At 58.1% G+C, this 19,057-nt stretch overlaps 4 protein-coding genes across 4 annotated transcripts; all 4 read right to left on the minus strand.

Moving 5' to 3' along the window:
• Positions 1 to 158: 158 nt before the first annotated feature.
• Positions 159 to 1,500, minus strand: HER10_EVM0001629 (FAD dependent oxidoreductase; the record flags this gene model as incomplete). Its single annotated transcript, XM_035471372.1, has 2 exons — positions 159 to 1,292; positions 1,396 to 1,500. The coding sequence occupies 2 exons, from the start codon at positions 1,498 to 1,500 to the stop codon at positions 159 to 161; spliced, it is 1,239 nt and encodes a 412-aa protein (XP_035331222.1).
• Positions 1,501 to 1,803: 303 nt separating this feature from the next.
• HER10_EVM0000475 (uncharacterized protein) lies at positions 1,804 to 5,917 on the minus strand. The gene has a single exon (XM_035470255.1). It carries the CDS (start codon positions 5,358 to 5,360, stop codon positions 1,872 to 1,874), a length of 3,489 nt encoding a protein of 1,162 aa, XP_035331150.1. The 5' UTR covers positions 5,361 to 5,917; the 3' UTR covers positions 1,804 to 1,871.
• Positions 5,918 to 7,575: 1,658 nt separating this feature from the next.
• HER10_EVM0004935 (uncharacterized protein) lies at positions 7,576 to 11,553 on the minus strand. The gene is made up of 3 exons (XM_035474562.1): positions 9,650 to 11,553; positions 9,086 to 9,595; positions 7,576 to 9,036 (listed from the first exon to the last, which is right to left on the minus strand). Exons 1-3 carry the CDS (start codon positions 10,876 to 10,878, stop codon positions 8,052 to 8,054), a joined length of 2,724 nt encoding a protein of 907 aa, XP_035331442.1. The 5' UTR covers positions 10,879 to 11,553; the 3' UTR covers positions 7,576 to 8,051.
• A 2,396-nt stretch (positions 11,554 to 13,949) lies between these two features.
• On the minus strand, positions 13,950 to 17,379 carry HER10_EVM0006230 (uncharacterized protein). Its single transcript, XM_035475822.1, has 3 exons — positions 16,526 to 17,379; positions 15,020 to 16,476; positions 13,950 to 14,969 (listed from the first exon to the last, which is right to left on the minus strand). Exons 1-3 carry the CDS (start codon positions 16,889 to 16,891, stop codon positions 14,708 to 14,710), a joined length of 2,085 nt encoding a protein of 694 aa, XP_035331520.1. The 5' UTR covers positions 16,892 to 17,379; the 3' UTR covers positions 13,950 to 14,707.
• Positions 17,380 to 19,057: the final 1,678 nt, after the last annotated feature.

A 19,057-nucleotide genomic window follows, 5' to 3' on the forward strand; every position in this document is an offset into this window, starting at 1 on the left:
GGTTGGACCTTATCTGATGCGCTCTGGTCCATTTTTTCCGTGTAATACATGGCAGAGCATAGGATAGTGTAGCGTTTCGGTTTGGATCTGCGTCGGAGACACAGAATGAACAGCCATATCACACTTTGCCCACTTCGTGCCATCGTGCTATCGTGCCATTACCCGTACACGATCTCATCCACCCGCTCCGCAATCGCCAAGCAGCTCGTCAGCCCGGGACTCTCAATGCCCAGCAGATTCACCCACCCCTCGTACCCGTCCTCCTTCCGGACGATGAAATCGTGGAACCCGCTGCCATCGGCAACGGCCTGCTTCCGCCCCAGCTTGGGCCGTATCCCCGCGTAATCCGGCACCAGGGCACCGGCATCGAGACCAGGCAAGTACTTTTTAATCGCCTCCACGGCCTCGGGCAGCCGCGCGGAGTTGACGGCCAGGTCGTCGGGCGAATCGACCCACTCCACGTCCGGCCCGAAGCGCACCCGGCCCGCGAGGTCGAGCGTCAGGTGCGTTCCCAGTCCGCCGGCGCCGGGTTCGGGGGCCGGGTAGATGAGTCTCTTGACTTTGGGGGCGGGCTTGCTGCCGCCGGAGTAGGAGAAGTAGTTTCCCTTTGCGTAAAACATTTCCCTGCATTGGGAGGCTGGCACAATCATGTTGTGCACGTCCACGGCGCCTAGCCCGGCCGCGTTGACGAGCACCTCCGCCGTGACGGCGCTTGTCTCCCCCGTCGACGGATCGCGCACGCTGACCTCCCACCCCTGGCTTCCTTTTTGCCCTAGTGGACGCACGCCCACGACGTGAGAATTCAAGGCGACGACACCCCCCGCGTCCTCGAATAACCCGTTCAACGCGACCATCAAGCCATGCGAATCGACGATCCCCGTCGTGGGACTCTCCAGCACGCCAGCGAGCGCCCGCACCTCGGGCTCTTCCCTCCTCGCCTCCTCGTCACCTACCCACCGCACAGGCACGCCAATCTCCTTCGTGCAAAAATCGTGCACGCGCTGCAGCGCCTCCCGCTGGACGTCGTTCTGCGCGACGATCCATTTCCCCGTGTTGGCGTGTCCGACGTGGTGCTTTGCGCAGAAATCGTACAAGAGGTGTTTCCCGCGGACGCAGAGGGCCGTTTTGAGGGTGTTTGGCGGGTAGTATATCCCCGCGTGGATGACCTCGCTGTTGCGGGAGGACGTTTCGGTGCCGACGGCGGTGTGGCGTTCCAGGAGGAGGGTCGTGGTGTCTGGGCGGGTTGCGAGGCGGTGGGACGTTGCGAGGCCTACTGCGCCGCCGCCGATGACCTGGGCGTGTTAGTACAGTTGTTATTTGAGATTCGGTGTTGTGAGGTTGTGAGTATGATTTTGATGTTTGGTATCGGGAAACTGAAGGGTCCGGGAAACTCACTACGTGGGTGAAGTCGGCGGCTCTCGCGGGGGAGGTTGAGAAGCCTCTTTGAGAGATCCGTGCGACTCCATTGAGGAGTCTCAGAGACGGCGGTCTCATTGACATGATCGACTGTATTTGTCCTGTCTCCGGAGGGTGAGACCGAGTTTGTAAGTGAAAAGATGTTTGTAAGTGAGTTTCCACTCTCCGATGACGCAAGCGGGCTGTTGCAGGGGTCCCGTATGCCCATCTCCTGATAGCCAGATACATGTCTTGCAGTGGTCTTTGATTGTGTAGGTTTGTACCCCACTAACGACTTGCAACGACATCTCAGTGTTGTCCGGCGGTTGATACCACACTCATCACTCTCATGATAACTGTCACTTTACACAGTAAGTCTCATGATCAAATAAGTCATCAAAACGTGATCTCATCGATTAAAGCATGTATGTAATGTAGGTATTTCTCATGTGCACGCCGGCCCTCACCACCCGTCATTAGTCGACGCCGCTGTCAATGCTCTTGACATCGTCGCTCTTGACATTGTCGCTCTTGACATCGTCGCTCTTGACGGCATCGTTTTTAACGTCGACTTTGACATCGGCCTTGTCGCCAGCCTTAATCGGGGCCTTGACATCAGGCTTGACACCCTCGACAGCTTTACCATCATCCCGAGTCTCCGGCTTGGGCGACGTCTTGCGGCTCGATCCTCCCCTCCCCACAATCTTCTCCGTCCAATTCCACCCACCCAGCGGCGTCGACGACCGGTGACCCCCCTCCTTGTCCTTAAAATCCGCCACTACAGGACTCTTGACGCTCGCCGTCGTCGCCGTCGTCTCACTATCGTCGCTGTCGTCCGCCCAGTCCCGATCGCTCCACGTCATCGAGTCAACCCTCTCGGGCCGCTGCGGCCTCGTCGCCCGCGTGATCCTCGGTGGGCTGGCCGATGAGCTGCGCGATGACGAGCGCCGTTTAGGCGGCGCCTGCATATCCGGCACCCGGTCCGCCGCTTCCCGCTGCGAATTGGGAGACAACATGCCCGCGATCGGCCTCTCGTCGGACCCATCGCCGCCCGTCGACCCGACGCCGCTATCCCTGACCTCGTCGCCGTACTTATTCGGCGCCTGGCCCATGTCCAGTGCAAGCTCGCCGGACCCTTCGTCCTCGTCGCGCGTTCTCGCCGTAGCGGAGTCGCTAAAGTGTGCGTCGACCAGGTGCTTCACGACAGGCCAGCCGTAGGCGTTGGCAAACATCCTACGCACGATGATGTTGTTGTGCGCGTCGGGTTCCAGCTTCACCAACACCTTGCGCCACGCCAGACCGCGGTGGTAGGCCCGGGCAATCTTCTCTTCGACCCGCATCTGCGACCCGTCGATCTCTTCGTCGGGACCCTTGTCGGGGTTCGTATTGATCGTGTCATCGTAGTCCCGCGTCGAGTCCATCGTGCCCTCGTGCGAGAAGCGCTGCGACGGGTGCGGCGACGAGTCCGTGCTGGTCCTCGAGCCGCCAGACCCCGTCGAGGCAGCCCTTCGGAACGTGCTTCTCCGAGACGCCAGCGATCCGGTGGGCTTCTTCTTCAGCGGGGGAGGCGGTATGTCGCTCGGGTGGTACACTCGGTCGTGGAAGATTGCTCTGGGCCGCTTGGAGGGATCAATAATGTACTCCGTCGTCGGGATCTTGGGGTTGATCAAGTCGTGCGCAGATTCGAAGAAGCTCGTCCTCGGCGGCGCGACGTGTTGTTGGTCCCGCTCCAGCTCGTGTCCCGCAGTGACCTTTGTGCCTGACGTCTGCGGGATCTCGTCAAAGTTGATCGTCTGACTGCGCCTGTAAATTTTGTTTTGCTTATTGGACAAGCTGGGCGTCTTTGATTGCGTCTTGGCCTGCGTCTGCTCGCTGCCTTTAAACAGGGAGAAGAAGCCGGCAAACGGGCCGCTACTTGTATCCTTGGCATCCTCAGGGCCGCTCTCGTTGAACGGCGTGGGCACCGACCGCAGACTCGCTCGGTCATCCTCGACCATGGCATTTTGTGGTGGCTGCGGTACTTCAACGGCATCCGTCGGCGCTGTAGGCGTGATATTCCCAGAGTGATCGTCCGACACCTCTCCCTCGTCTGGTGGCAGAAATGCGCTAGATCTCCTCGGTGTCGGTGCCAAACTGCCGCCCGTCAGCTCAGCCCAGCCGGCCCCAACCAACGTCTCAACCAAGCCAGCCTCCCGCCGTGCCTTTTCCACACGTCCCAGTCCTTGCCAATCCAGGAACAAGAGACAACTCGTCCGCAACGGCACGATGCCGTCGTTGACAACGTTGGAGTAGACCGTACGGTTGCGGAACTTCTTGAGCGCGGTATGCGCGGGGCCCGTCGGCAGAATCCGCAGCAGAGGCTTCGACTCGGGCTGCACCTCACCCATGACCCTCTTGTGTGCGCTCTCGCCCAGGTTGCTGACAATGGCTCCCCACCCGCTCCTCGCAATGGTGGGCGCTCGCCACGTGAGACCGAGATCCTGACCCGTCCTGCCGACCAGGCCAAAGTCGAGGGCGAATTTGACGTACAGAGGGTTCTCGTTGCTGAGGCCGAGGAAGGGTGTGGCGAGGGCGACAAAGTTGATTGGTTTGATAATGGTGAAGAATTCGGGCGAGTGTTTTTGTATGTATGCAACGGCGTATGTCTGAATCAAGCCCCCGAGGGAATGTCCAATGAAACTGATGCTGGTAATCTTGAACGGACGCTTCTCGTCCGACTCCTTTTCGTGTATCGTGCTGTGCTTGTGGGCCGCTTTGCTGCTGTCTGAGTCTGGCTTGTTGAACACGGCAGAGACGGCGGACTCTGCGTGTCCCTTCTTTGAGGGCAGGAATGGCTGGTCGGGGTACGACATGGACAAGATGTACCTAGCCAGTCTCTTACCCAGGTACTTGATACCCCTTTCAGTCTTTGTGGCGTTGCCCGAGAAGCCACGCACAATGACCTCTTCGTCGTCCCCGTCGTCTTCTGCAGGGCTGTCATCTTGGGTCTTGTCTTCTCCCTTGTCCGTCTTGTCGGCGCGCTCCTTGGCACGCCGGGCCTTGGCATCAATCTTTGCCTGTGCTACCGTCTGGTCGATGCTCTCTTTCAGGTATAGCATATCCGCGCCCAGGTTGCTGTGCAGGCCATGGGTGAGGACGACCAGGTGCACCTTTTTCTGCTTGATTTCTGGCTTTCCGTCAGGCTGCCTATCCTGGGTGACAACGCTCTCCACGGGTTGGTCCTTTTTCGCGCGGCTCTTGAGGCGGTCAATGTTGAGGTCGTCCCAGCCCGGAAGCCTCGGGGTATTCCACAGCGCGGCCGTGTCCTCGACCTTGAGCCGTATCGCCTTGGAGAAGACGCCCTTCGGCTGCGCCGGATGATGGCCGTCCTTGGCGCCCATGCTCTGCTGGTGGTCGGCGACCTTGCCGGGCTGCGGGACCTGCGCCTGGCCGCCGATGACGGGCAGCGACGAGCTGAGGTTGAGCGACTTGGCATCCCTCGCAATGGTGACCTCGTACCCGACGGCGGCCGAGGTGGAGAAGATGACCTGCGACGACACCTCGACGATCCACGAGGCGCACTCGGTCTCGGTTTCCCCGGGTGCCCCGGATGCGCCGCCGCCGCCGCCGCCGCCGAAATGTGCGCCACCTCCGGTACCCGCGCTCTGCCTTATGTGTTCCGGCACGACCAGCTCGCACTCCCACGAGCCGCCGGCCTTGAGCATGGGTTCGAATTCGGGCACGCCATAGCGGCGCGGGTTCGCAAACTTGACGTTGGGGTTGAAGTTGGACGGGTAGGCGGCGGCGCCCAGCGTGTAGGGACCATGGACAAAGGCTGCGCGCAGGGCAATGGCCGAGGTGTTGCGGACGCGCAGGTAGAGCCGCTCGGGCGAGGGCAGGATTCGGTCCTGGGAAGGCGTGTAGGTGACGGTATAGCGGACGACCTCTCCGATCTTGACGCTCCCGACCTGGTATACGAGGAGCATTGTGCTGCCGGGGGTGGGGGGAGGTTCTCTACTTTCGGTTCGTTGTCGACGCCGTCATCTCTGGGTGGTTCGAATCGGGGGGTAGGGAGGAGTTTCGACGAGAAGTTGTGGGTGAAGAAGCTGAGGATCGCACGGTTGGAGCTCGGGATGTTTTAATACGTGCTGAAGCCGGAATCGCGTGGATCGTCTTGCATTCGGAGGCAAAGGCTGAGGAAAATTCGAGAGGGCATGTGAGGTGTAACCCGAGGTAGGAGGATTCGGAGTGACAAAGTACGAATACGTACGGTCGTACCCAAGGTGATGGAGGGTGTACTTTGAATACTTTGTAGACTTTGTAGGTGAGTGTAGGTAAAGATGGGGAAAGGAGAAACACGGAGCTTGCGGTTGAATGGCCCTGTGCCCCCCGGATAGTACAGCTGGCACGAGGTAAGGTACGTTATGTCGGGTTCCAGGTTGAAGGCTCAACGTAAAGGCAGGGCGAAGCTTTGCATAAGGTAGAATGTCGAATTCCCCGACGAGAGCGGCCAGCAAGATGCAGCGAGCAGCCCGAGAGCGATGGCGCCGATGGGCAAAAAAGAGAGCACGAGGGATCCGGCAGACCAGGAACAGGGGTGGGTGCCACTGGTGCGTAGTGCGTGGGTGCTTCGGTTTGGGTGCCCGCTAAAGAGCGTACAGCACGCACAGACGACGTCAACGTCATTGGGCGAAGGGCGAAGCCTTTTCGGCAGCCCTGGGTCCCCCCCTCTTCCCGTCCCAGTTCTTCATCCTCCCCGTCAGTCTGTGAACAACAAGCGAGTGCTAAGCTTTCAAGTACTTTTTGGCACCACAGTCATACAAGAGATACCTCGTCTACAACCCCGCCATGCCCGCCTTAAATTGCAACTCTCCGAAATCTACGAGTCCACCTCACGAGGACTCACAGTGACACAGTGCTTTACGCTCTCGTCGCCTCATCACACAGCAGGGTCCCTCCTCGTAGAGCCTCGATGAGATCAGGTCATCGAACACGCATTTACACGATCCGATCTGGGAGGATTTGTGAGGGAGATGATGCACACACGAGTAGACAGGCTCATATGTGAGAGGGATGAGATATACATTAGGTAGTAGACGGGCTTATGTGCAAAGTCTCTCTCAAATCATGACCGACTCATGACAAGCAAAAGTTGAAAATGCCATACCTCTCTCGACACAGGTTGTCACCAGCCTAAACCCCCCGCCAAGGCCGCAAGCACAAAAAGATCAGTCCAGCCTAAAACCCCACCGTCTGGGACCTTACACTACACATCAGTCCTACAGCACCCAGTTGTAGCCACGAGATTTCACATGGGAGGCCGTCTCCTTACCGGGGTGAACCACGCCAGACTCCCATCGATGGAACATCGAATCGAGATGTCCATTGGTGGGGGGTCTCATCCATCTTCCAACGCTGCCCCAAACTCTGTTCTGCACTCAACCACTGAACCTCAGGCTTGACAGATCTACAGAGTACAGTGTACGGCCGAGATCAAACGCATGAGGAAATCCGACGTGCCGTACCACTCACTTCACTTCACCTTGCCAACTCATCATACTTTCCATCGCGGACGTGCGCTCACCTATGCGAGCACGTCGGCTGAATGCAACGATAGGTTACAACACATCTCATCTCATCCCATCTCATTCCCTACCCAGTGAGATCGGGAATACATGTGATGTGGCCAAGCACTCACAAAAACCCAGGCAAGCACCGCCCTGAGATGGTGCGAAATAAGCCCGTCAATGCAAAAAACCTCACATATCCACATCGAAACGTCCACGTCACGAGCCAGCCAGCCAGCCAGCGGGGAACGGGCAACGCGCAACGGGGAACATCAACATGAACCATACCAAACGAGTCAGCCAAACGCCTCAGTTTCCCACATCCAAGGTCCAACGAACTGAATCCCGGTCGCAACCCCGGACCCAGGTCCGTACACAACTACACAGTCAAAGCTTGGGATTGATACACTCTCACATAGAGTACCACACACACACCCCACAAACTCCATCATATGCCAACAAAGACATCAACAACTCATCAAAACAGCAAAATCAACATAAACAAACCCAATCTCCCCAGCAAAACCCAGAAAGCATACAGAAATTACTCGTAAGATAAACGTAGCCGCTCATACTCCCAAAAAAGGCATCCTCCACGTCTCGCCTGACCCACGACATCAGACGGTCGCGATCCGAGCAAACACAAATCTCACAAACTACAGACTCACGGCGAACCGACCGAGGCAGGAGAGTTCACATGAGAAACGAGCCGAGCCAGCTGTGCTCTGCTTTACTGTGCTGACCTGAGCGACGCAAGCACACAAGGCAAGGCACAAGAACGTCCAGGTTGTGTGTTATGCTTCGTTAAAACTTCATCACTACCTTGCGTGCTGTACCTATAATTCCCCGAGAAAACCACGCCCGCCCCTAAATCCATGTTCCATCTGAGGATATATCACGCCTTTAGTATTACATGCAAAAGTAATAACCCACCCACCCCATCACCATATGAAAATAGCAGACAGCCTACCCGCAACCCGCGAACGCGCGCAATGTGGAACAGAACCGTGGCCGGAAAAATCGCAAAATCATAAGTCGTGCTGTGTCCTGTATTTCGCTTGTTTTTTTTTATCTGTTCGTAAGATGACTCCCCTTCTCTGTCGTAAAGCATCACGCTACGACCGCGTGTTCACCCTCGGGCTGGCCAGGCCACACATAGTTTCGCCATTCATGCACCCGGTTCACGCCGCGGCCAATGCCCGTGAGCCCGGCGAGCGTCGACGACTTGGGCTCCTCTCGCATTCGTCTCCGGCTCCGGGGCGTGTGCGCGTGCGCCGCTGCCTCCATCTCGTAGTCGTGTATCATCCGCCCCGGCGTCATCCGCTCGGACGGCCGCATCGATCTGACGCTGTTGTACAACTCATCTTCCATCGTGTGCCGTCGCAGCATCGGCATCGGGGGTGGCATCGGCGGCGGCGGGCCCATGGCCATCGGCCCCATCATGGGAGGGGGAGGACCCATGATGGGAGCCGTCATGGCCGCAAGCGGTGGCAGTGGCGGCGGCGCCATCATACCCGGCCGGGGGCCACCTGGACTCGACCGCGACTCGGAGAACCGCTCAGCCAGTCGCTGCCCCAGAGGATCCTGGGGGAGGCCTCTCGCCCGGTTGACGCCCGACATGTAATCGGTCGGCGGCGGTCGCTCAAACGCCGTCGGTGGCGTTGGCGCAGGCGGTATAGGTGCGGATGCGAATACGTCCGTGTCTCTGCGATAGTCCTCATTCATGAAGTGGCCCGCCGTGTTGCCGATGCCAACGAGGTCCCCGTACCCTCGGTCATACGCGTCATCGAGCTCGTACGTCTGCATCGTCCTCGCGAGGTCCTCGTCGCGGTTCTCTTGGAACCTCCGCATCAGTCGGTTGTCGTACTCTTGGGAACGCGAACGAGGCGTCGTGTGACCCACGCCGGCTGATCGGATACTTCTCGCGCTTCTCGGGGTCTCGGTGCCCGGGTCTGGCTGCTCCATTCGGCCCATCACTAACGGCCGATGCATCTCGTTAAGCCGCTCCGCCTCGACCGTCTCGTAATTGAACCAAGGGCAATCGCAACTCTTCCATTTGGTACCGCACACCATGCAAAATTGTGCTCCGCAAATACTATCACGCGTCAGCAGGAGATCCAGACCAAATACCAAAGAACACTTACCATGTCATGTGGTTGCAGCCCTCCTTGAGCTCAACCATGTGACTGCACTTGTAGCACATCTTCCATCCCTCGTCTTTAGCGTGGTCTAGAAACCTCGTCGTCTCTTCGTCGCTGGGACACTCCCTCGATGAGTGCCATTTGCCATTGCAAGAGCAGCACACTTTGGTCTTGCACTGGCCACACTTTGCGGACTGGCGACCGCCCCCTTCATTGCGGAAGTGTTCGGGTTTTATCCACGCGCCGCACTTTCTCGAAGGGCAGTAGATGCGGTTGGCCGCCGTGAACTCTGAAAACTTTCTATTCCACTTCTTCTTGAACTCGGGCGTGAACAGGTGGTCCACGTGTTTCAAGGGTATGTTTGCGACACAGCACTTTGGAGGCATCTGCGTTGGATCTGTGATGGAGAGTTTAAAGTGTCTCTTGAGGCACGCGTCACACTGTCGATGGCCGCACTTGAGTTTTGCGATTCTACTCGGCTGGAACTCTCCCATACATATGAGGCACTCGACTCTGGATGATGTTAGCTGGTGCAGACGTGCAGGCATGCACCCGTAGACAACATACCTGGCTCCTGGCTTCTCTGACGAGCGGGAGACGGTGCTCCCCGTGAGGACGTTTCCCACCAAAGTAGACGCCGGCCTACTTGACGAAGTCGTGCTTCGCGTGTGCGACGTGACATGCGATGCCCCTGATACGGTGTTGGAGCGGCGGATCGACCGCGTCTCTGGGTACACAACCTGAGACTGGTGTCTCCTGGAATGCCTACTGGGAATCACGTCAAGACGACCCCTATCCGGAAGAATCTCGTACGCCAACCTCTTGGTGGCGCTGGGAGGTTGAGAGATCTCGTACGTCTTGGCCGACGAATGATGACGGCTCGATCTCCTCACGGGGCTATACGAATGCTGTCTGGGATAGTGCCTCTCGGATGCCGGACGCGACGAGGACGGGTGAGAGCGGTGCCGTGAAGACGAGCGGCTGAGGTCGCCCAGGGACTGCCGCGGCGTGGGCTCGGTGGAGCCGTCCTCCTCCATATAGATAATCTTCTTGATCTTTCTACGGCGCTTGGTTGTGTTATCGGCTGATGGGGGTGTCCGCCGCTCGACAACGGTCTGAGCATGCCGTGCTGCCTTTTGGTACCTCTCCCGGTCCCGCCTTTCCCTTTCTCGCCGTGTCTCTCGCTTCTCTTCCTCGGATGAGTCACTCGTTTCCGAGTCCTCATCCGACTCCGATTCGGATTCAGACCGCGAATACCTCGAAGACCGTCTCGACTCGTAGACCGGCGGCCGCGTCCTCGAGTGACGGGCGGTGCTGCGGCTACGGTGTCGAATGGAAGACTGCTGCTGCCGGCGTCTAGCCAGGGGGGACTCTTCCTCCTCCTCCTCACTGTCGTCTGACTCTTCCTCGCTGTCCTCCTCCTCCTCTTCCTCGTCGTACGTCTTGTAGCCATTGTCCACTGGGACCCTTCCCCTTCTATACGGAGCACCGGCTTTTGGGGTTCTGGGCATCGTGGCTCCTGGAGTGGGAGGCGCACTGCTGAGCTTTACGATTCTTCTCGGTGGTGCTCCCAAGGGCGAGGGTGAGCTCGTGCTGTCGGGCCCTTGTATAAAGTCTCTGGGTCTCCGGTAGGGCATCGGGTCGTAGGCGGACTCAGCAGCAGCGACGCTGGGGTGAGGGCTCATGTGAGGGTGAGGGATCGGGTGCCAATCATAGTCGGCCATTTGCGGCGGGCTGGAAGGATGCCGCCGACGGCTCGTTCTCCTGTGCAACTCTGCGCCATCTCGATAGGCCATTGGGCTGGGGCCAGCCTCATCCGGGAGTGCGACGAGTTTTGAGGGTGGTGGAGGAAAAAAAGGGGAGCGGGAGCGGTAGCGGTAGCGGGAGTCGGGAGTCGAGGGGGGGTGGACGTGTGGTGAGGGTCTCACGGCCTTGGATCTACAAGGTAGGCTTAGTGTCGAGAAAGGATGTGCTGTATGTGCTGCGTACTGCGTGCACCCTGACAGCTGGTTGCTCGTGAGTGGGTGACTTCAATGCATGCCGTGGAGCGGTGATTGGGTTTGGATGGCGGGTTGCATATCGGACATGCACATGCGGTGATATTGCGCGCCCTGCTTTTTTTTCTCTGTTCCTTTTTTTTCTCCTTCTCGTGAATGTGTCCTGCAACTGACGAAGGCGAGCCGCGACTGGTTTGCCTCGTGTCTCTCGTCTTTGGTGCCCCTCGGTGAGGTATCAATCGGGCAGCAGCGGAAGCTGTTTGGTCGGACGGGGGAAGACAGTGGATATCGACGTTCGATGGATCACGGTTTGAAGGATCAGCTTAGTTGGATCGGCCCATGTGCGAGAGAGGAGAGAGGGCTGGCAGCTTTGACTTTGGAGCAAGGTCCAAGTGAGGTGAGGGAGAGGGAGAACAAGAGACGGTATGAAGTAGAGAGAGAGAGAGAGAGAGAGAGAGAAGAGTGAGGTTGGACGTTTGTGACAGCCGACTCAGGTCTCAGGAGTCATTGGATTGGATTGCCCCGACCTGGAAAGAGCTGCCACTGGGAGGAACAGGGCGCCACCGAGGCACAGCGCAACCGATTGGCCCCTATTGCGGGCGGCGGGGAGCTTCACCTTTCCGCTTCCTCCATCTCTTGGTCTCTGTACTCCGTACAGTCGTTACCTAAGGTACTAAGGTAGGTAGGTTCACTCATTCACATCCAATCCCACGTCTACTTGGTACAACGAGATCCAATTGTCTCTGCCTCTGCCCGCCTCGTGCTGCTCCATACTATCTGCTTCTGTCTTCTCTGTCTGAGTCTGACTCTGCCCCCCTTAGATCCAGAAACAGACATCAGGTTTTCATTTTTCAGTGTCCAGTTTGACCCGCCCTCGTGTTCAAATGGACCGGTCCGCTCGTTCGTCGCGTTCCAGCCTCCCACCACAAACCACGAGAGTCCCTGCACCACCACCACCCGGACACCCAAAAACCCTCTCGCGCGTGTCCATACAAGCGTCTTACAGTCGTCCCAGCTAGCGGCCAGTCCGATGTGCGCCTACAGCGCGGGAGCGGCTGCCTCTTTGACAGCCCAAACCTAACCATGAGGCGAACCTAACCAGCCTAACGGAATGTGTGTGGATGCACTGGTGGGAGGCTAGCGGTGCTGAGCCCCTGTACTCAGCGTCCCTGCAGGGGACTGCCCGCCACCGTTTCCTCTCTCTCTCACCTCCCAGTCTCACCTCAGCTGCCTTACCTAAGCTCGCTACCTGCGCTGCAGTGCTGCACCTCGCACCTCAAGCGCGCTCACCGCAGCACCGAGACCTGGAGCGCACGTGCCTCAGCCCTCGCATTCCACCCGTGACCGCCAGCCGTTCCACAGGGATCCCAGCCCGCGGGAGCGGTGCCGGCCCAGCACACGGACGCTGTGATTTGGCCGACAGTCTCATGTCGTGAAAGGGGGGGCCATGCACTGCAGTTAACATTGGCTATTCATGCGTAATTTGCTTCGTGAGGGTCTACAGACTCCTGTACCCTAATCATGAAAAAAATCTCCATCGTCTTCGCACCCACTGCAGGGCGTGCTGAAATTGGGTGTGCCTGGTCCACTCTTTTCGGCCGGGCTGCGAGAAAGTGTAGATCGGAGCTACCCACGGGGCCGATTGGCGCAGGTGGGGCCGACCCGGACCGTTACACCCTCTGTCTGGCCCCCGAGTCATTGGCGTCTGCAGACCGCCTCGACACATCGGCCACTAACCGACTAGTTTTGCTTTTTGCTTTTTGCTTTTTCCCATCTCTTTTTGCGATCCTATCGATTCCTTGAGTCAATCTTGGCCGGCGAATCGTCTCGATTCTTTCCTAGACCATAAATCCACACCACCACGACCTACCAAACACCAGACCGCCTGCCTCGAGTCTCGTGTAGGCGGCATCCTCTGCTCCATGGTTTCAAATCTCGCATGTGCCTCGATATACTCCGACATCGCTGCCGTGCAACGCATCCCGCGCCAGCGAGGCAGAAAAGAAAATTCCAAACAGCCTAGCGCTGGGCTTTCTGGGCAGAAAAACCCACAGACTACAACACTCGCTGCTTCGCATCACCGTTCTGGAAACCCGGGCAGGACCCAGCCCGAAATCGATTGGTGGATCCATCCCGTCTTCTCCTTCCCTCGCAGCCAGGAAACCCCACCCCGTGATCCCGTTCCATGCAGCTCCGATAGCCCCACCCCGCGCCGGCAGATGCGGCACTCCTTAAAAAGATGGGACCCATGTACACGGTGCCATCCGGCCGCTGCGGTGCCAATCCGGTATATACATCGGCGGCATATCAGCAGGGGCGTATAGTAGGCCTTCGGTACTCCCCCTTGTGACGCTGAGCGAGACACGGCGCTGCGGACGGGAAAGACATCCATCTCTCCGAGTCCCGTATCTAAGCCATCATGAATTCCATGTGAATTGACCTCACATGCCTCACCCGGATATCAACCGCACGCAGCATCACGCGGACATGGACGAGGAACCAGCCACAGCGCAGCCGCGTGACCGGAAGGCCCCTTTCGCTTTCGCGTACCTTGCCTTGAGCATGCACCTCAGTCACCTTGTTCCCCGCGGGGCAGACTACTTTACCCCGCATAGATGAGTCGTTGGGGTCGCGTCCCAGACTCCCAGTACACCAGTGGGCGAATCGCAAGATACCGCGCAATCTAGGTCGAAACACATTGACCTTCTGCATTCAGGACGTTGCCGCGGTCGGGTAGTGTCGAGGTCGAGTTTAACGTCTGCAGCTGTAACGCAGGCCAGATGGTCACATTCGCATGCCCATGGATGCATAGATAATTGGGGCCGTCTTTCTTTCTCCAGGTACAGACAGGAAATGGGGTATTTCTTCATCGGCAGTGCTATGTTGTACAGTTACTATGTCACCACATCTCGGCAGCCCTGTTCTTTGGGAGCCAAGTCCCCGGGCCAGAGAAGTGTACTGTCCGTCCTCCAAACATACCAGGGCTGGCTCATATAGAGCCGCCCAAAGTAAAATGTTGTTCCTCCCAAACCCGTGCGCCTTGGAGCCGGTTATCCCAGCCACCTCGAAATCCTGCCACTGAGTACTACTGTGAGTGCTGCCACTGCGTGCTAATAACCACCCCGTCAGACTTGCCCTCTGTGAAAAGTGACAGCATCTCGCCTCTTCCTCTCTCTTTCTATTCTCGGGGGTCGGCGGCAGAGCCATCTCGAAATGGGTTGGCGCCAGGCTGGCTCATTGGCTGTGTGGGTGGTCGTGCCGGGACTTCGGTCCGAATACCGTGTAAGATCATGTATTACCCGCCAACCAAGCCACGCCAATTCGCAGGGCGGCGTCCAACCCCCATTTCCAGATGGCGTGACCCCGGATTTCTGTCTGCACCCCAGATGGATGCCTCCACCGTTCAGTGTAGCTTTGCACGCTCGATGCTGCTGCGACTGTACGTCTGCTTTCCCGGCCAAATGGGCGGCGGGGCACTCAACCCCAGAGTCGTTTGCAGGAGGATCATGGTGATGGCCCACCGTCAGGAACGTGGAGCTGGAGACTGCCGCGGGTCGCACTCTTGAGATGGGTGGCCCGCTGCAGAAAACTAGATGCAATTCGAATGGGCGGGCGGGCCGAGCGGCTTTCAACCGCTCAGGTATGCCCTCCTTCGCACTTCGGCCTCTTTGATGATCTCGGCTGCCAGGCTTAGACTCGGGGCCAGTGTCGAGTATCGCTCGATCTCCATGACCACGTCGTTGATGATCTGATCGATGGTCTCCCTATGGGGGACGAGGGTGAGGAGGATACTGCTCAGAGAGGGTGACATGGTCGCACCCATGACCAGTAGCGTTTGCGATACGATGGAGAGCGCTCCCTGCCACAGGTACGGCATGTGTCCGGCGTGACTGCGGGGAGTTAGCGTTATGACAAGAAATGATTCAGCATTGAGACCTACTGTTGTGAAATGTGCTCCAGCTGCCGGATGGAGGCTTCCAGGCACTTGTGGCAACTGTCACGCACCGCGGGGTCCAGGACGGCCTGCTCATTGTCCAATACGGCCAAGATGTACGGGCGGTAGATGATCGTCCGGCAAGCAAAGAAGCGCAAGCGCAACACGGTCTGCACCGGATCGGAGAGGAGGGTGCGGGTGAAGGGGAACTGCAGCGGCATCGGCAGGCTCTCGTACCATTGCGTCAGCTGGAAGTCGAGCTCCGCCACCACCGGCTCCAGGCTGGTCGTGGAAGCCATCGAGTCTTTTGAGTAGATGAGCTGGCTGACCCTGTTGAGGAGCCGCCGCAGGGCAATCTCGGCGAGGAAGTACCAGAGGTCGTCTCGGCCAATCGCTTCTTGCTCCTCACCCTCAAAGCCGCCAGGAAGGCCGACGTTCTCCTCAAATTGAACGACGCCCGAGTGTGGCAAATCCAGCTCGGCCAAAAGATCGCTCTCAAACAGTAGTGAATTCCAGTAGATTCGCTCAGTGAGCTCCCGCTGGTTGGGCGGGACTCTGTTGGGGGACATGAGCAAGAGCTGAAGTTTGGTACTGGTGGTGCAGAGCAGATTCCAAGCCTCCAGGGGCCGCACCAGGTAGAACAGATAAGCCGAAGCCAGCAAGTGGCACTGCGCCGCCAGGACGTTGTTGGACGTCATCATACCGGGCAGCAGCGCCCACGCGGCCGTAAAGTACTGCAGCCCAGGGGCGTCCTCTCCCGGGACGATGCGTGAGATGCTGCCTCTCAAACTCGCTTGACCCAGGGCCAGCACCAGCAAGACGATGCAGCTCTCGGCGCCCTCGCGGAAGCCGTTAGAGAGGGCTGTTCTATAATGGCTTCTCCACGTGTACGGGTTGACGCAGGCGTACCAGACATTCACCCGCTCAAAGTAGGCCTCGATGTAGGCAGTCGTATTGGACAGGTCAACACACGGCGTCTTTGTGAGCGAATGGAGAGGCTCGCGGGCCATTTCCAACTGGAGCAAGACTTGCGGGTCATAGGGGCGAGAGACGAGGTCGCGAATAAGAGGCCACTGCAATAGGTGAAGCGCCGCGTTCGTATGCATCTTGGGCATGGTTGAAATGTTTGTCGGGTTGTTCCACGTGCCCAGGCCGCCGTTGGGGATGATGGAGACGGCGTTGCCTGAGCCTGGTATGCCCATCAAGCTGTCCCCGTTGAGGCCTGATCCGTTGCTCATCGACGGCGACTCTTGGTTCATGGCGATGCCGTTTCCCTGTCCGGCGACCATGTTCATCTGCAGCAGGCTTTCAATACGGTTGAGGCGCTCGAGAATCAGCTTATCCCCGGCATCCAGCTTGATGCCGGGTTCTCTGTAGACGCACTCGGCGCCCAGCTCGGCGCAGAGCTTACACTTTGGTTTTGTGCCATCGCAGCGAGACTTGCGGGAGCGACACACTTCACACTGTTGTTGGTCAGCTCACAATGTCTTTCACACTGATCAATTCACATACTGCAATGGTGGCCCTCCTCCGTGGGTAGTCGACGCCAACGTCTGTGTTCCTCCTCTTTAGCGGGTTGGACCCCTCGTCGCTGGGCGCCTTGTGCATGCTATTGGTCAGAGCATCGGGACGGTTCTCGGAGGACTGAGACATGTTCCGGGCTTTTTGCACGGAACCTAGGAAGCCATCTCTGCTGAAACTGGGCGTTCTCTGCACCTTGAGCGAGGCGGGCGACTTGAGAGGGTGGATGCCGTTGGTCATGGAAGGTGAGGGAACGTCGACGTTGAAGGCCTCGCGCGACGGGACGGGAAAAGACCTCCCCGCGTTGCCGTTGCCCGTGGCCGAACGCGGGGAGTCACCCGTCGACGACGGGGACATGGCGTGCTGCGTCTGGAGACGAAGAAGCTTGGTGGAAGACGTGGTGGGCAGATGGTGGTGCGCCGCGACAGCGCAGCTCAGGCGGGTGGATGGATGAGTGAAGCGGCGACTTTGGGGGGGCTTGGTGGCTAAATAGCTGCGATGCACTGGCGGTTTGCGAGGCTGGAATCGACAAAGACCGGACCGATGCGATTAGGTTCGGCTGAACGGGGGGTGCGTGACTCGAGGCGAAAGGTGTCAGTCAGACCAGGCTCGAAGGTATCGCGGTGTTTCACAACTTCTTTGGAGGTGCCGTAGGAGAAGGGAGCAGACGACGGAACAGAGAAGGCGAGAAGAGACGAATGCACGGCTGTGGAGCAGTAATTATGGGAGAATCACCGAGGCGGAGGAGGGGGGGAAGGGAAAATAAAATGCGGAGGAAGCAATCCTATGGCGTTGTTGGTGTCGGATGGCCAAGGATGGGCAGCAAGTCGCTGTTGAGGGTAAAAAGAGACACCTTACTTACTTACCCAAAGAATGGAAGAGTGCCCCAGGTGAGCAGACGGGAGCTCTAGGCCAGCTTCATCCCCCTTTGCCCCGGACCCCGGCTTGGAGTCGTTGGAGCGAGAATCCATCGGATTGGTGCGTCGTGACAGTTACCCCATCCCGCAGCGGCAGACATCAGGTCAGGCCAGGCCAACCAGAGCCGGCGGTTGCAACGGGCATGGGACGAAACGGGCATGGGATGGGATGGGATTCGGGGAGAGGATGAGATGGGGAACAAGGGTCAACGGCGCACGCTAAGCAGAGGGGCCGTCGCTTATACCTACACAGTGAGGTAGCGCGGAAGAAGCATCTTGGTGTGCTGCCGGTTCGTCCATGTTTGTCCATCGTGGATGTTGAGAAACATGTGTTCTTTGCGTTGACAGCATCATAAGTTAAGGTACCTTACCTTAATTTGAAGTCGTTGGTACACAAAGTATTGATCCGTGCCTTAATTCCGTTCCGAGCTCATGGCAATCATGGGGAAAGGGCCCTCAGTGTCGATCGGCCCTGCCAATCTGGGGGAGGGGCCACGACTACATCGATAAAGTACCTTGAGTGTTTGACCTGAGGCAAGTGCTCCTCAGAGCGGGGGAAACGGGAAAGTGCCTTCCTGCCTTATTTGGAGTAATTGAGGGTATCTCCTTCCTCTCATCTGCGAGTTCTGAAGGTACGGATACAAGATACCTGGCTTACTAAGGCCAGTGGGCATTTCGAACCTCCCTCGTAATTTTACACACTTCACGTTGCAACCTCGTTCCATTATCCATGGCCACAACTCCATAACGAATGAAGCCCAATCCCGAGTCTCTCCCGTTGTCTACCGTGTTCTTGTGTGGCTCCAGTCTCCCCTCTCTGCCTGTACCTGCATGTCGACTCCCTTCGTCACGCTCACGGCTATTCGTACACTTTGACGAGACTTTGTCCAAGTAGGTGGCAGCATCCCTGTCAACCTCATTTCGCTCCCGCCACTCTACCAAGCTCGACTAACACCTCCAGGTTCTAGAAATCCCTCGGGCCCAATCTAGACAACACCAGCTGTGCCGCTGTCAAAAGACGGGGCTGCGAGAGATTGTCTCGCCATGTTAGCAAGACCCTGCCATGGTGCTCAACAGTCCTACAACGCCAGCCAGGTCATGAGGGGTGGTGGGCGAGAACCGCCGGAACGTAGATGAACCACCACCCCTCCAACACCCAAATCGGGACGCTTCTCCAAACAAGATGACGAGCTCCCGCATCGCTCTCAATGCGTTCAAGGCCAGGGTTCACGGGCACTCGGTGTCACTGATTAGCTGATTCTTCACGAGAGATTCACGACGGTACCCCAAAAGGAAAAACGAAATCGACTTACGAATCACTCACTTCGACCAAGATTCACCACGACGGTCCGCAATCTACCTAGGAATATCTCCCCATCTCGCGAGTCCGTCCCCGGGAGAGAATCCGGGGTCGGACGGGCAAACGGCCGGCCGTTTCCCTGGCACACCACACATGGCGATGGATGCCCCACACTGTAAGTCCCTCCCGACTACCCGCTTTCGGGGTTCTAATTCGTTACCAGACTTTGACACTCTGTAGTTTTGCTGCATGTCGACCGACCAGGCCAAGACGCAGCATTCCTCTGCCGTGTCTGTCGGAACCTTT

This window comes from Colletotrichum scovillei (assembly GCF_011075155.1).
Source record: "Colletotrichum scovillei strain TJNH1 chromosome Unknown Contig00007, whole genome shotgun sequence".
Classification (NCBI taxonomy): Eukaryota; Fungi; Ascomycota; class Sordariomycetes; order Glomerellales; family Glomerellaceae; genus Colletotrichum; species Colletotrichum scovillei.